Here is a 17,273-nt window from a genome sequence, read left to right on the forward strand (position 1 = left end):
TTATTTATTAGGAAAATATTTATATATTTATTTTATAATATCATTATTGCTCAGTGACTATTATTAGTATTTGCTTGTTTGTTTTTCCCTCTTTGTTTACCCATCTTTATTAGTCTACTGCATACCATATATATGGGGTAAGATCAAAACCTGTTTTGATGTTTTGAGTTTTGATATTTGTTGAGACATAAGCATTCTCACTGTTCCAAGCTGAGCTTTGGAGGTGGATGGTTCCTCATCAGATTTCTGATCATCAGTCACATTCTGTTATAGGACAGTCACACACATTACTATGTTTAATCAAATGAAATATTATGATCAACATATTTAACATACTGTACCTCCGTAGGCCTCCCAGCATCCTCCCATTCTGAGGCAGAAGAGAATGTTTCATCATCATCCTGCAACAGGAATTTAGATTTTTTGTTAAACACAGATATTTATTCACATTGAGTAAGATTTGGGAACATTAAGATAACTTACAACTGCAGGAGGCTCATTTAGTTGCATCATTTTAGTAGCATTAAACATGTTAAGAATATCAATGCAGTTCACAGTTTATGAACTATAAACTAATATTTATTCTGTGAGTGATGGGCCTCCTACTGTTCTGTGATAGTGCCAGCTCCTCTGCCTGGGTAAAAGGTGGCGGTGCCCCCCCCCTCCTGTTTTTCTTACCTCAGCCTTTTTCTACAAAACCATAATCAACTGTAGGGCAAACTAACCTTGATAAAAGTAAAAACAAAAACACCTAGGTTATTAAAAAAAAAAGAAAAGCGTACAAATCAAGACAAATAAAAATGTTTAAATAATAATGTTGGAACTATTTATGTTTCTTTAAAATTTTGGTTTATTTTGAAACTTTCCACTTAGGGGCACTGCCAAGGTTTATAGGTGATGTATGGTAGAGTGCGGGGAAGAGTTTGGCGAGGAAGTCAACAGTATTTTGACCGCACGGTGAACGCTATTGGTGTGTGTAAAGATCATGAACGCTGGAACTACTGCTGGAATATGTACTGCTGATGTAAGACCAATATCGCCAGCTCTTCTTCTAATTGTGGTGGCTTAGGTTATTTTAGTTCGTTTTGTTTAAAAGGTCATTACAAATAATAACAACTTAACAATTAAATTAAACAACAATTAAAATATTTTTCCATGTCTTTTCACTAAGTGTATTGTTGTGAGTTTTTAATTTTTATTTTAACTCACGCATTGACTCTGTCAGCTATTTTTGCCCAAGCTGACTCCTTTGCTTTGCTGCTGCTGCTGCTGAACTGCTTTTATGTCTGAATAAGATTTCATACTCTGCATATGCAGACATTAATATATCCTGCTCAATAGGGGTGAAATATGATGCCTTGTGCTTTCCCTCATTCATTTTCATGGTCAATCCCTGTTTCAGCGCTCCATTGAGAATGCCTGTTTATAGGTAACCGTGAACGCGCTTCAGCTGGGTTTAACAGGCATTAAAAAAAAGCCTTTATAAACAGATAGGGAGCCCGAGAACGGGCAGAAAAACGAGGACGGGCGAAAACTAAAGTCAAGCTGAGCGTGACAGAGAGAGAGAGAAAGGGGAGGCATGTAAACAAAAGCTCACCAGAGATGCATTTTTATTATTATTATTATTATCATCATCATCATCATCATCATCATCATCATCATCATCATCATTATTATTATTATTATTATTTTTTCATCATTCAGTTCAAACAACCTTACAGGATATAGCACTTAATTATAACACAAGTTAACAATCGGTCCGGACCTGGGCCTGTCGAAATTTTCTCTAATTGGACCATACTGAATTCTGATTAAATACCCCTGGCATAGAGGGTTAACTCTGCTGCTGTGTTTTGGAAGACTTTTATTTTGAAAAGTGTTGAGACGTTGGTTCCGGTTCTGTACAGTATCTGAAGGTTCCTCCTGTCTCCGCTTTCCCGCCGGGATTTGAGGTAAATTGAGGTGGTTTTTGGTCTGAAACGCTAATAGAAATGTATGTTTATTAGTATTCATGGGTTAGGATCAGGTTTAAAGGTGTAAAATGAGCGAATTGGTCAGGAATAGGCATTAGCCTTAGCAGCGCTGCTAACTGAGGTGTTGTTTGGTTGCCAAGTGCACGAAAAATGCACCACATTTCCATAAGTAATTTATGAAAACAAGACAATTGATGGGTTATATATTTTTATTATTATTGTACACTTAATAAACATTAATACAAAGCATTATTGTCTGTAATAAGGTACATTACAGTTCCAGAAGTTGCCTAGTAGTTTATTTTAGTATATTTATGTATATTTATGGTTGTCTTGGGCTAGATTTGCTTACTGCATACTGTTATTAGTACTGCCTTAAAACTGATTGAATATTACGTGTATCTGCTGCAGTGTTAACATACTCTTCATATTCTTATTCTGCATTATTTCATACTGAAATATGTGATGTGTTTTCAACATACTGACCAAACTCAATAATGAAAAACAATGAGAATAAACAATAATCCACAATTATTTTTATATTTGTATTGAATCTTGTATTGATTGAATATACAAATTGAATCTTTGTGTTTGTAAATGTAATGATGATAAATTAGCGTGATTCCAGTATTAGAGTGAAAGAATTAAAGGTTAGCTCTTGCCACAGCTGGATCTGTAGATCCTGTAGCTCTACAATCATAGGTTGAAGTTGAAGCTAAATCCCAGCTGCTCCATAAATGTTGAATTGGTATGAGATGCTCTACAGGTCATCAATCACACCAGCAGTTTACAGTGTGAACTCTTCAGTCCACATCACTAGGATTGAAGAGCTCAGCATGAGTCTTAATACTCAAACCTAACCATCATCTGATACCAAAAAGATTCTCACTTATAAGACAGAACGATTCCAGTCCTGGTTCCTTATTCATGATTTTTTTGCAAACAATGATATCACTTACACTACCCAAAATTGTCCTCTGAAAGCCTTTTTATAGTGCATAGGGAAAAGCACTTTTACTCCCTTTTGTGGCAAAACTATGGAATGTTTTATTATTTTTGTCAGTGAGTTTAACCTATGATTACTGCATGGAAATTATAATCAAAACATAAGAAAATTGGCTACCAGTTGATGCTCGCATCAAATTCAAAGCTCTTACAATCGCCTACAAGGTGATGTCAGAACAGGCTCTTTCCTACCTGCACTCGCTCCTGAAGGCTTACGCTACCTCCCGGCCGCTGCGCTCCTCCAATGAACGTCGCCTTGCTTTGCCAAACATTCACACAAAGCAATCCAGACTGTTCTCATACAGAGTTCCCCAATGGTGGAACAAACTACCTTCCACTACCAGATCAGGAGAATCTCTCACTATCTTTAAGAGACTCCTGAAGACTGAGCTCTTCAAAGAGCACTTACTCTCTTAACACCTCTAACTAACTACCTTCCACTACCAGATCAGGAGAATCTCTCACTATCTTTAAGAGACTCCTGAAGACTGAGCTCTTCAAAGAGCACTTACTCTCCTAACACCTCTAACTAACTACCCTCCACTACCAGATCAGGAGAATCTCTCGCTATCTTTAATAAACTCCTGAAGACAGAGCTCTTCAAAGAGCACTTACTCTCTTAACACCTCTAACACACTAACTACTTCTAACCTCATTTCCTTCTTCCCCTCCTTCACTCCTCTATCCTATTATTCCCCTTTGTCCTCCTTTTATCCCTATCCAAAGATGTTTTACCTTTAAACTTATTTTACATTGTACTTGACTATTGTAAGTCGCTGTGGACAAAAGCGTCTGCCAAATGTAATGTAATGTAATGTAATGTAATGTAATGTAAAAATTGTATTAACTTATTAATATCGCTTTGTGTTGTCTCGTTCAGAGGGATGTTCACTGCGGGAATGTTCTCCAGTGCAAAGGGTATAATGGACCCCTGGAGGAAGAGGACGAGGAGGTCGGTGGGTCTGGGTACCGATCTGTCCATGGCAGATGTTGAACATCTGCTGACTGAAATCACTGAGCTGAGGGAGGAGGTGATGAGACTGGAGGCGGAGCTAAACAGGTGGAGGGGAGGAGCATCCACCAGAGAGGTATGGAGAACTACTGTAAAGAGCTGTACTGAATACCCAGCTCATCCCATCCAAAAGTATTGGACGAAGCTCCATCATTCCAGACACCTACGCAATGTTGTTGCTAAGTGCTTGCTATATGGTTACTATGGTGTTGCTAGGTGGTTGCTGTTGCGTTGTTTTAATGTTTGCTATGATGTTGCTAAATGCTTGGTATATGAGTCTAAATATATTGCAAGGTGGCTGCTATGATCTCACAGGGTGGTTTTCATCATGTGGCTATGTGGTTCTTAAAGTGTTGCTAAGTGGTTGATTGTCAGTTGCTATGGTATCGCTGGTTGTTGCTATAGTTCATGAGTACTTCACCTTAAGTTTGGGTATTGGGACATCTGCTCCTCATTCATTGTTTCTTCAGAAATCAAGGTTGTTAAAAGGGTTTATCCTGCTTTTGTTATTAAAAGCTGTCTCTAATGTGCATAGAAGATTTTCTACTAGATTTTAGTCTCACATTGCTGTGAGGATTTTGATTGTACTTCTGTACCAGCATTAGACAAGCGGTATGTAGCTGAATTCCTGCATTCTTAGTAAAAGTTGTCCAACAATATTTAGACATTTGATGTACTAAACAAAAAAATCTTTGACTGAATAAATTATTAATTATTATTTGTATTATATTTTGGTCATTGCAGTACATGGAGAATGCCAGCTTACCATGTCCTCGCTGTAAGACTGAACCGAAGCCGGTACTTGTACCAATTCATCAGCATGGTGCTGCACACCAGCACACCCTTCCCCAACTGGAGGATGAGCCACGTCTGTCTGTGATCTGTAAAACTGAACCCAATCAGGTCCAAACTCAGTGTGAACACTCCCACAGTCCACCAGAACCGGAGGAGTTCTGTTATTATAAAGAGGAACCGGGTCAGACAGAAGAACTTCATGCAGTACAGCATGACGAGCTCCAGCAGAGCAACCAGAGTTCACCAAACATCTGTAGAGTACAGCTGCTGGACGTCCCAAGACTGAATGGAGGGATCAAACAGGAAAAAGAGGAACACGAAGAAGAGCAAGAAGAAGAACTGTGTGACGACAATGAAGACGATGAGGAAGACAGCGATGGTTTTGGTCCTTCTGGTATGTTTATTAGCCTTCAGTCAATCAGTCAATCAATCAATCAATCTTCATTTAATCTCTGAATACATTGAGGGTAAACCTCATTTACAACGTGTCCAAGAATTACAGAGAAGAAGGGATTATTATTCAGAACAGGGATTTTAAAACAAGATCATACATTTCATAGAAAAGTAAGATAAATAAATAAACTCTGGAATATTGAGACACAGAAGCCAGTTAAGGGTTGCACAGTCGAACTGCAAATAGTCAAACTGCACATAGTAGAACTGTATCGAGTGGAACTGCACATAGTCGGACTGCACAGTCAGACCGCAAATAGTCTAAACGCACATCATAGAACCTCACATTGTGGAACTGCATCGGGTCAAACTGCACCAAGTCGACCCACACATTGTCGAACCACACTTAGTTGCATTTGGATCAATAATGCACATAAAATTTGATTTATTGGCATGTTCTGGCTACTGTACTTGCACAGATGTATTTATCGAGGGGGGACAAGGCTTTCCCACTCAGCCCACTAGCACAATGACCCCCCTCTATTCACAGTGTAAGCAGTAAGCTGGTCGAGACCAAATAGAATTTAAAAAATGTTCTTCTTCTTGTTAAACCACAGAAGTCGGTCTAACTTTATTTTGTTCTCTTGAAATTCCAGAGGACCTCCGATTGCAGATGTCCTCCGATATCACGAGCACGTCCTTTGATCCTGGAGAAGACTGGGACACAGATGACAGACACAACTCATTGAGCCCGATATCTAATCAGACTCTGACCGACGGGAAAAGGCTGTACAGCTGCCTGACCTGCAGTACAAGCTTCAGTCAGAAACCAGACTTTATCAGACACCTGAAGCTGCATGCAGGAGAGAAGCCCCATTACTGCGAGCACTGTGGGAAGTGCTTTAAAAAACTCTTCAACCTGAAAGCTCACCAGAGAATTCATACCGGAGAGAAGCCCTACATGTGCACCGAGTGCGGCAAGCAGTTCGCCCGAGAGTCATACCTGAAGATCCACCAGAGAGTTCATACCGGAGAGAAACCGTACTGCTGCTCCGAGTGCGGGAAACACTTCAGATGGGCTCAGGCTCTCACAGTTCACCAGAGAATTCATACTGGAGAGAAGCCCTACGTATGTCTCACCTGCGGGAAGAGCTTCTCACAGGTGCTTTACCATCGCCGGCACCAGCAAGTACATTCCGGAGTTAAGTACGGGACTTACAGGCGGCCTGTACATTTTGAGGAAAATTCTGATTTACAGGGTTTCTCTTTTAACCAAAATAATAATTATTAATCATTATATATGCACTTTTTGATTAAAAAAAATCCATGTGATGTAACCAGAGAGAAAGGTCGGATGACATCATGCCGTACTGTATCAGATTATCAGGCAGATACATAAATAATTACAGGATCCGGTGTGGTCTGAGTAGATACTGGCTCTTACAAAAAAGAGGGCGTAAAAGTGCTCCCCCTGCTGGGCAATACAATGACTCTTGGAGGCTACTTTTAGGTAGTGCACCTCTTGGTAAAAGACTGCTGACTGCAGAACGGTAGTTTTGATAAATTGTTATCTAGAACATTCTACAGTGGTTTCTTGAACAAAAAACGTGGATTGATCCAGATGAGCAACAAATTCAGGTTTTGTTTGGGATTTGATGTTGCTCGGGTTTGAGTATGTAGTGTCATGGTGACGCTACAATCCTGACTTTGATGTGGACTGTTCACACTGTAAGTTCACACTGTAAACTGCTGGTGTGGTTGATGATCTTGGGTGCATCTCATATGACGAACTTCCAACTGATGGCAGCATTTTTCAGCAGGATAATGTTCACCTACACACAGCAAGGGTTTCCCAGTAACTTCTCCACCAGATTGTAGCACTTCCTTGTCCTTCTCGGTCTTAAGAGTAAAAACACTAATTACATAAAGAAATGTATTTACTGAACTTTGTGAAATGTAAAATAATGTGAAGCATAGAGCATACTTTGACTGAATTTTCATGTTATTTTCATGTTCTATGAAATAATTATTGACAAATAAATATTATCTTATTATCCTATTTTGTAATTATTGTGGCTGCATTAATCAATTATGTTGCACTCTACAACATAATACACTTGTTATTAACAGGTACTATAAATATTTCAAACAGTACACTTTTGTTGTCTTTTATTTTGAAAAGCAATTGTTTGGCTTTGTTTTGAAAAGCAATCATGGCTTTATAAGACTTGTTTTGTAATAAATGTAGCACTTTGGTTCATGACTGAATATAATTTTTAATTAATATTATTCCGGTATTATTTATGTTAATTAATGCTAAATTTGTGTTGGCTTTTACTTTGAAAAACAGTTGAAGTGGCTGTATATTTATTGTTGTCTTATCATTATTAAATAATATGCCACCCTGCTTTATAAAGAGTTTGAAAAAATACATTTAAATAAGAAGAAATAAAATAACTCAGAATAAAAAGAAAAGTGGACAGGCTAAAGTTTAAAGCAGTCAAATGAAAAGATAAATAATTAGGATATTAAAAATAACAAGCCCAAATAAAAAAAAATATTAGAGTAAAAATGTAGCTTAAGTAGCTAACAATAACACTGGGATTATAAAGACTGTAGTTGGTTCTGCAGCTCAACTGTATGATAAAATATCCTCTAATTAAACATTATAAAATTAAGCTATTTTTATATAGTCATAACAACTCTCATATGTTTGTTTTTCCTTTTTCGTTACTGTTATTGATTATTTTATGATGGTTTTGTTATGAATTTATAAATGTACTAATTTGTGTAGAATCCAGTAGTTCAGTAGGTGGCGCCAATAAACTTTAATATATTGTTATATATGGGGGCTTTTATTTTGAAAGCGCAGGGTAGCTGCTGGAGGCTAGCGTGTGTTAGCCGCTTGATTTGGTGAGTTTTTGAGATTCTGAGGTAAATTTTTTAAAGTTTAGGTGATATCAGTTCGGTTTTGCTCACTGAAGAGAATTGGGTCGGTTTTTGGGGGATTAAACTTGGTTTTAAACTGCTTTTTTGAGAATTTCCATTTAGAACACAAAGAAGTTTAGCCCAGAACTGGGTTAGAGCTAAGCTTATTTAGCTAGCGTTAGCTAAATTAACCAAGTTTTCTAATTTCTGTGAGAAAATTGTACATAAAGAAAGCTTTATTGTTGAATTGTCTGGTGATTTTCATATTTTACACCGATTTCCCGTAAATAGAAGTATTTTTACAAAATACAATATGAAAACCACTGCAACATCAAAGAGTTCTTTAGCTACAAATTTCTGACAGAAACTAAAAAAAAGAAAACATTTTTTTTTTTTTAATTCATTCAGATAAATTCAGTGAGCAACCCAATCATGTTGTTTCTTATTCTTCTGAAGACTGTAAATATTTAAAGGTTAAAATCATGATGTATTATAAAAGACACAATCGTTTCCCAACTATACTAATTATTAACGTATTGTTGTAGAAATCAAATCAGAACAAGTTATTTAGTTACATAAAATATTATTTTAATAATCTGAATGTTTGGAACAGATCTGTAGCAGCAAATAGTAAACATAAAGCTGTTTATTCCAAAACTGGCTAAGCTAATCTAGCTAGTGTTAGCTCAATTAGCCAACATTAATTTAATCATCTGAATTGTTAAATGTTTGGAACAGATCTGTAGAAGCAAATAATAACATAAAGCTGTTTAGTATAAAACTGGGTTTGAGCTAAGATAACCTAGCTAGCGTTAGTAAATTCAGTTTGTAGCAGTTAGTTTCTGTCTGAAAGCTGTAAAGGACACTTAGTTGTTGTATTTTGTTGTGATTTTAATATTTGAGCCAGAATTTTCATTAATAAACCATGAAATATATGGATGGTATTTTATCTTAATAAAAGCTGCTGTAAGCTTAAAGGCGATATGTATCGTGGGGACGATAGAAACGTGTTTATCAAATCAAATCAAATCAAATTTATTTGTATAGCGCTTTTTACAACAGGTGTTGGCACAAAGCAGCTTTACAGAAACATGATTACAGGACAAAGAATCAGGCAAAACATTAAACATAGAAAATACAGAATACAGAACCCCCAGTATCGTGCTACTTACCTTCTATCTTCCCTATCGTTTCTACAGTAATTACATCAATTATTCATGCAAATTAGGGCCTTTTAAATTGTTGTTTTTGTTCATTTCTTTGTTTTTTTTTTGTTATTTCTTTGTTAGCTAAGTAACCAAGTATTATTGTTTAAGAAAACAAGCGAAATAACGAAAACTGAAAGTGAATGTTCTCCTCAACTAATAAAAACAGTAATTAAAAGAAAAAAACTAAAACAAACTGAAATTACAGATTAAATACCATAATTTTCGTGTTTGTTAATTTATTTATAAATAAAATATAAATAAATAAGTAAGTAAGCAATGATATTATTTTGTCCTATTTTTTGAAGAATAACTGAAAACATACTCAAATGTGGCATATTGTGATATATATTGTTATCATGATATAAAAAAAAAAAACCATATTGTGATATATGATTTTTCCCATATCGCCCAGCACTAGTGAGCAGCTCATATTTGTCTAAAGGTTGTAAATATGTAAAGGTTAAAATCACAATGTAAAATACATTAAACAAAAATGTCATAAAATGTTTTTAACATTTTGTTGTACACAACTAGTTGTATGGAGTGTGAAACATTCATTTAAGAGTTTGAATGGTTCCTTGTTTGGAACAGAACTGCTGACACAAATAATACACTTTAAAAAAAGAGCTAGTTTAGTTTTATCTTCAGGCCTAATACTTTTGTTAAAATAATGTTTATTTTAATATTTACTATATTTTTGACGAGTGTAACGTAAGAGATTTACAAGATAAACCAAGAAACTCTGATTGTAGTAGAGTGGTGAACTTGCTCAAATTGGAAATTGAACCTCAGTCTACCAAGGGAGGTGGTGGTGGTGTTAGACGGCTTTGGCGTTGAGTTATTATTGTTTCTCCTGGTATCTCTAGCAGAGAGATGTTCTCCACTGTAAGGTCCTGCAGTACAGGAGAGGATGGATTGGGTGGCGACGACTCAAAGAGGACAAATAAGTCTGTGGGTGTGGGGACTGATCTGTCCATGGCAGAGGTTGAACATCTAGAGAGTGAAATCACAGAGCTGAGGGAGGAGGTGGCCAGACTGGAGGTGGAGCTAAACCGATGGAGGGGAGGAGCATCCAATACAGAGGTATGGAGAACTACTGTTGATTGGAAAAATCCTCAACGTATGACGTTGTAATATCTTAAGACCTTCATCTCAAGGTGTAGATCACGTGTCGAACTCAAGGTCCCATGTCCTTTTATGTGGCCTACGAGAGCTAAAAAAAAAAAAAGTCTTAGTGTCTAAAAACTACATTTCCCACAATGTCGATTGTGTTGCCCATGAAGTTACAGTTACAATTATGCGGCAGTGTTATCAAAATTACTGCAATAATTTTGCAGACAAATGTTTATTGTAATCAAAGCATCTCATTAATTTGATGCAAGGCTGTTTCAGTCAATGTTTTTGTGGAATGCTACATCTGTCACACATGTTCTTAGCAGCTCACAATTTTTGATTTTATATTAATTAAGCCTTGTTTCAACATGTCAAACGTTTTGATCAAAGTTGATATTATAACTTGTGTTTGATATTATTTTTTATTCACTTAAATAGTTTGAGTTGTTGGATTTCGTAACATGACAAACTAAAAGGATTTATGTTGTAACCGAGCAACAAGCAAACATTTTTACATTCATTTTATATTACATTTGGTTACATTTATAAGTTAATTCTGGCCCTTTGAGGACAGCTATTATGCCGATGTGGCCCTCGTTGAAAATTTGTTTGACACCCCTCCTGACACCCCTCCTGTAGATAAACAGTCAATGATAAAAGATGAAATTTTTCATCTTCAGAGCATCGCCGTTCCATAGTTTCATGTTCCCTGTATTTTTGTAACATCAGGACTGCTCTAAAGGACTTTTCCAAAAAGTGCTTTTTAATTACTCTGATTTTGGTTTTTGTGTATGTAGGTGTTGGAGAACTGCGGCACGTCGTCCTTTAGCTTTAAATGGGATCCAGACACTGTACCGTTACAGATCGACGAAAACGTGACTGCAAGCTCACAAACTTTAGTCAAGATGGAGGAGGAACCGGTAATGCTTGTGGTCTGTAAAACTGAACCAGACGATGAAGACTATGAAGACCATGAAGATCCCAGTCTGTCGGTGCCAGAGAATTTATCAACTCTTTACAAAGAAGAACCTCCTCCAGCAGAAGGGAATCTCTTGGTGGTGGAGGATGACGTTCAGCAGATGTTTCAGACTCAGTTATTGACTTGTTCAGTAAAGCTGGTGGACTGCAGGAACATGCTGGAGATGGACGGACATATCAAAGTAGAAGAGCAACAGAACGGCAGCGCTGTCACCGAAGAAGAAGATGAGAAGAATATTACTCTTTCAGGTATATTCGTTAGTAGTTGAGATTAGATACTAAATTATGCAGAGTCGTGTTCACTGAGGTTCAGGTCACTCTTTTGCCATACAACCTCATCTGTTAAACATGGTGGTGGAGGTTTTAAGTGTTTGGAAATCTGCAGGAAGATAATGGTCCTTTTCACACCTGGCATCACTATGTGTGTTGGGTGATCTGATCACAAATTATGGCCAAAAATCATCTCCATTCACACCTTGCATTTCAAATTGTGATGGGATTTCTCGCATCATTTCCCATTGGAGACGGCACCAATTACGGTAGGAATTTTCCAGGTTTTTCAGCATAACTCTAGATGAGGCAGCTAGTTTAGTTTGCATGAATATTACCTTTTTCCATGAGCCTGTTCTTGTCGCATGCCCAGCTAACCTGTGCATACAGGTGTGGTATCACGGTTAATTATGTATATTCCAGCAGGGGTGGTGATGTAGTAAATGTGGCCGGGGCTTTTTGATGGGACTCGTTGAGGCGTTCTGGTTCAATAATTATCTGGTCAAATGCGTCTCTGGCCACAGATTATCATAGGAACCATCTGGCAAAGAACCCCAAAACTATACTATAGCAACACATTAGCAGCAGTGTGGCAACCACTTAGCAACGTCATACCAACCACCTGGGAAATACTGTAGATTAATTACAGAGCAGTATGTGTACAACAGTTACAGTAGATACAGAATCACCAGCACTGTTATCTGTTGTACCCGTACTGCTCTGTAATTAATCTACAGTTACAGTGGATACAGAATCACCAGCACTGTAATCTGTTGTACCCATACTGCTCTGTAATTAATCTACAGTTACAGTAGATACAGAATCACCAGCACTGTAATCTGTTGTACCCATACTGCTCTGCAAATAATCTACAAATTACAGTGCTGGTGATTCTGTATCTACTGTTACTGTAGATTAATTACAGAGCAGAATGGGTACAACAGATTACGATGCTGGTGATTCTGTATCTACTGTAACTGTAGATTGACCCTTATTTAATTTTTTATTTTATTTAACACTAATATAAGGAATCCGAGAGGCTTACACTCTGGTACATCAGCACTAAGCCTGGGAAAGCAACTCTTCCCCCACAGGTGATGACGACAAGACATAGCAAATTTCTTTAGGGTGCTCTTTAAACTGCAGAGTCTTTAAAGTGCAGAGTCCCAAACTAATCAAACTAAAAGTACAGTATACAATTTTACAAATACATCAACCTTGGTTTAGACTCTTGGTACAGACTTTTAGTCAATTTTGTCACAGACGATTGACGGTAACCCAGAGAATTGCGTGTAACTGTTTCTTTTTCTTTTTCCCCATTTCCCATCTCCTGAAGTTCCAGATGAGCATCAACAGATGTCGTCCTCTTGGCTCCTCCATGACAATATGCACCATTTCTGCAATGAGTGTGGAAAGAATTTCAAAACTGCGTCAGCACTGAAGGTTCATCGGAAAAGTCATACCAGAGAAAAGCCTTATGCATGTCTCACCTGTGGGAAAGGTTTCTCGCACGCATCCTCCTGTAGTAGGCACCGGAAATCTCATTCTGTAGAAAATTCCTACCCTCAGTGTGGAAAGCCGTACAGAAAAGTGTTAACACTAAAGGATCACCAGAGAATTCATACCGGAGAAAAGCCTTTCCGCTGTACTGAGTGTGGAAAATACTTCAAACACCAGTCACACCTGAGAGGCCATCAAAGAACTCATACTGGAGTAAAGTCTTACGTTTGCTTCACCTGTGGGAAAGGTTTCTCACACTCGTCCGAGCTGTATAGTCACCAGTATACGCACTCTGTAGAAAAGCCCTATACCTGTTCCAAGTGCGGAAAGTACTTTAAATACAGGTCAATTCTGAACTTACACATGGTGCATTGCAGGAACCTGTTCCTGTTGCAGACATCTGGAAATGGTACGGATGACTTTTTTTTCCCCAAAATGTTGGTTGTAAAATGTAGAAGTCTAGAGTGTTTCCACTAAAGTAAATAGATATCTCAAACACTGCCTAGAACACCAGTCCAGGCACATTGGGGTACCACAGTAACCACTTTACAACCATAAAAATCTGGTATACTAAAGCAACCTCACTAAACAACAACAGAATTTGGCACAACACTTGGGAAGGTAACTCTGCCCCTGTAAGTTATGACGACAGGACGTATCATCTTAGTTCTTTAGGGGGCTCATTAAACTGCAGTGTAAAAGCAGAACTGACCCAGAGAATTGTGTGTAACTGTGTTCTTTTCTCCTTTTTCTCTCCTGAAGTTCCAGATAAGCCCAGACCGATGTCCCTCGACATCACAAGCACATCTTCTCGGCCTCAGAAAACACCCTACGCCGGCAAAAGTAACTCGTCAAGCCAAACATCTCTAAAGATTTCTGCTGTTGAATCGAGGCAGCACTGCTGCTCGACCTGTGGCAAGAGCTTTGCTTTAAAATTAAAGTTTCTACAACACTTGAAGCTCCACCGCGACTGCATGCCCCATGGCTGCACTGAGTGTGGAAAGAAGTTCAGAACGTTGTCGGCACTGAGGATTCACATGACAAGTCATACCGGAGAAAAGCCTTACATATGCACCGTCTGCGGGAAAGGTTTCGCTCACGGATCCTCCTATTACAGGCACCGGAAAAAGCATTCTTTAGGAAAAAACTACCATTGTTTCGATTGTGGACTGGAGTTTAGAAAAGAGTCAACACTAAAGGAACACCAGAGAATTCATACCGGAGAAAAGTCTTTCTGCTGTACTGAGTGTGGAAGATACTTCGAACAAAAGTCACACCTACTTCTCCACCAAAAAACTCATACTAAAATAAAGACTTACGTTTGCCTCACTTGTGGTAAAGGCTTCTCACACTCGTCCTGGCTGAATTTGCACCTTCTTGTGCATTCTGTAGACAAAGGCACTTTAAATACAGGTCAACTCTGATGGTACACATGGAGAAGTGCATGAACCTGCTGGAGACATCTGGAAACACCTCAGTTCTCCAAGTAACTTTGCTAGGAATCCGAGAGTTGTTGTAAAATGCAGAGATTACAAAGTGCAGAGTATTTCCAATAAAGTTAATAATTTTACTGTTGATTCATGTTGCCTGTTATTTCACCCACATTTAAAATGCAATCAGTACAGTGTCTGGAATGCTAAAATACACAACAATCCAGCCATTACCTTTCTCTGCATTTATAAAAATATAAGTGGCATGAAAATATTTTGTTAAAAATGATTGTATTTATAATAATAGTCTTCTTTGGTTTTCTTCTTACCCAGTTAGTACAATAAGGATCATCTACCAAGCATGTAACAACACAATGGTAAACACCTAACGACCACTGATGCTTGCTTCAGCATAGTAACCATCAGAACCAAAAAAACTTCGCAGCCACCATAGCAACCAGCTAGCAGTGCCAAAGCAGCTATGTAGCAAGTAAAAAAAATCCACTACAGTTGGGCATCGAATTTGCACTTTTTTCCACCATGGCATCCAGCTACTAACGTCCTGCTATGGTACTGCTGGGTGTTCAATGTGCCCACCTTATACTACTATACAGTAACCCCCCAAAACCACCAATTAGAAACATCAGAGCATCCACCTTGAATACCATAGCAACCAACAGAATAGAAACCATGTGGAATACTACAACAGGAACATTTCAACAGAAAAAAGGGAACCACTTCAGCTGCACAACCGTTTCCGGTTCCTTTTGGAAATGTACTCTTCTAGTTTCAGGTGTTTTAACTTTTGAGCGTAGACCACAGATTTGGACGTAACTCTGTTCTCTTCTTCTGAAATTCCAGATGAGCCTCAACTAATGTCCAATAATATCAGATGTGTGTCTAAAGGAGAACCAGATGACGACAACAGCAGACGAAACTCAGCCAGTCCTACACCTCATCAGAGTCTCAGCGATGGCTTCCCAACAAAATCAGACCACCTCAAACCCTCAAAGCTTCACAGCGACAAGAATCCTCTCTGTGGAAAGAAGTTCTTAACGTGGTCAAACCTGAAGGAATGCCAATGAATTCATACTGGAGAGAAGACTCTTGACTGTCTCATATGCGAAAGAAGCTTATCTGATCTCTTCACCCTTGATAGGCACCAAGCAATATATACCGGGCAGAGCCCACACCACTGCACTCTGTGTGGACGACAGTTCATGACTTCATCAGCATTGAAGATCCACCAGAGAATACATACTGGAGAAAAGCCCTACGGATGTCCTCAGTGTGGAAAACAATTCACTCAACAGTCACACCTGAAGATCCACCTGAGAGTACATACTGGAGAAAAGCCATACTCTTGCGACGTGTGTGGGAAGCACTTCACCCACTCCTCAAAGGTGAAGATTCACCAGAGAATACATACTGGAGAGAAGCCTCTCGTTTGTCTCACTTGCGGAAAAAGCTTCTCTGATCCCTCTACACTTAACAGGCACCAGCGAATACATACGGACAGAGGCCGCACCACTGCACTGTGTGTGGAAAGAAGTTCAACATAGCATCAGAGCTAAAGGTCCACCAGAGAATACATACTGGAGAAAGACCTTTCCAGTGCATGATTCCAGAGTGTGGGAAGACATTCGCGAGATCGTCAAAACTGAAGGTCCACCAGAGGATTCATACTGCAGAAAAGCCCCAAGTATTGAACTGTGGAGCAGTGCAACTATGTTCTCTAAAATGACTGAACGCTGCTACTTTTAATGGGAGAAGTTTGGGATGAGTTGGCATGGTGACCAACCAATATCCTGTCTTCAACATCCTGAACTTTCATGTTTGCAATAAAATCCTTACAGCAATGCTCCAAAATCAATTAGTAAGCTTCCCATGGACAGTAGAGATGGTTACCCCAACAGTAGCAGGATAGAAATACCTATTTAATACCCTTGATTTACAAATATACTGAATCAATATGTTTGTCAGGGTTCTTGTTCATGACATCACTGGGAACGATTGAGACATTGTCAGGCTGATGAATGCTGGGAAATTCATCAAAACGACCATCCTGGTTCTCCCAGTCCAATGATGCCTTACCATTGTTCTGGAGTGCATGGTACAGGCATTGTCTAGCAGTCAACGGTCTCTCTTCAGGATGTACACTACCCACTAAAGTTTTCCCTTTTTTAAGTAGTTCTTAAAAACTGTTTTATGCCTTGTTTCAAGACACATTATCTAATCAATATATGTAAATTAGGGTAAATTATGCCTGATGTATGCAAATTAGTGTTCACCGTTTTTGTGTGTTTGTTGTTGAGTGGAATAGTAAAAACAACAGTGCATTTTTGTAGGTTGATTGGTGAGGACGATTAGGAATCTCTGTATTTGTATTGTAATAAAATCATTACATGCATGTTTGCAGATATTTTCGTCTGGGTTACTTTTCATGCTTAAATGCGTCAAATGTGGCGTAACCTCTACATACCGCTGTTCTCCATCTCCAGTGCCCCCTGCAGTCTGTACATACTATGTTGACGCCGATTTATTTACACAAGCTGGGCCTATTTTCTTGTTTCTTTCATTTTTGGGAAATGTTAATGTGGTGCAAAAAGTGTGTTTTGGGTCATGTTCGTTTTGGTTAAACAGCAGGTTGAAGGAGTGTAGTATCTTT

At 38.4% G+C, this 17,273-nt stretch overlaps 3 protein-coding genes across 3 annotated transcripts; all 3 read left to right on the top strand.

Moving 5' to 3' along the window:
* The first annotated feature begins 1,844 nt into the window (after positions 1–1,844).
* On the top strand, positions 1,845–7,332 carry LOC103025451 (zinc finger protein 771). The gene is made up of 4 exons (XM_007241220.4): positions 1,845–1,952; positions 3,859–4,066; positions 4,735–5,179; positions 5,835–7,332. Exons 2-4 carry the CDS (start codon positions 3,863–3,865, stop codon positions 6,467–6,469), a joined length of 1,284 nt encoding a protein of 427 aa, XP_007241282.3. The 5' UTR covers positions 1,845–1,952; positions 3,859–3,862; the 3' UTR covers positions 6,470–7,332.
* Positions 7,333–8,037: 705 nt separating this feature from the next.
* On the top strand, positions 8,038–17,027 carry LOC103025759 (uncharacterized). The gene is made up of 4 exons (XM_022674424.2): positions 8,038–8,091; positions 10,181–10,397; positions 11,225–11,654; positions 15,467–17,027. The coding sequence occupies exons 2-4, from the start codon at positions 10,188–10,190 to the stop codon at positions 15,688–15,690; spliced, it is 864 nt and encodes a 287-aa protein (XP_022530145.2). The 5' UTR covers positions 8,038–8,091; positions 10,181–10,187; the 3' UTR covers positions 15,691–17,027.
* Positions 12,741–14,745, top strand: LOC125785574 (zinc finger protein 226-like). Its single transcript, XM_049469360.1, has 2 exons — positions 12,741–13,584; positions 13,938–14,745. The coding sequence occupies exons 1-2, from the start codon at positions 13,032–13,034 to the stop codon at positions 14,597–14,599; spliced, it is 1,215 nt and encodes a 404-aa protein (XP_049325317.1). The 5' UTR covers positions 12,741–13,031; the 3' UTR covers positions 14,600–14,745.
* Positions 17,028–17,273: the final 246 nt, after the last annotated feature.

This window comes from Astyanax mexicanus, chromosome 21 (assembly GCF_023375975.1).
Source record: "Astyanax mexicanus isolate ESR-SI-001 chromosome 21, AstMex3_surface, whole genome shotgun sequence".
NCBI lineage: Eukaryota > Metazoa > Chordata > Actinopteri > Characiformes > Acestrorhamphidae > Astyanax > Astyanax mexicanus.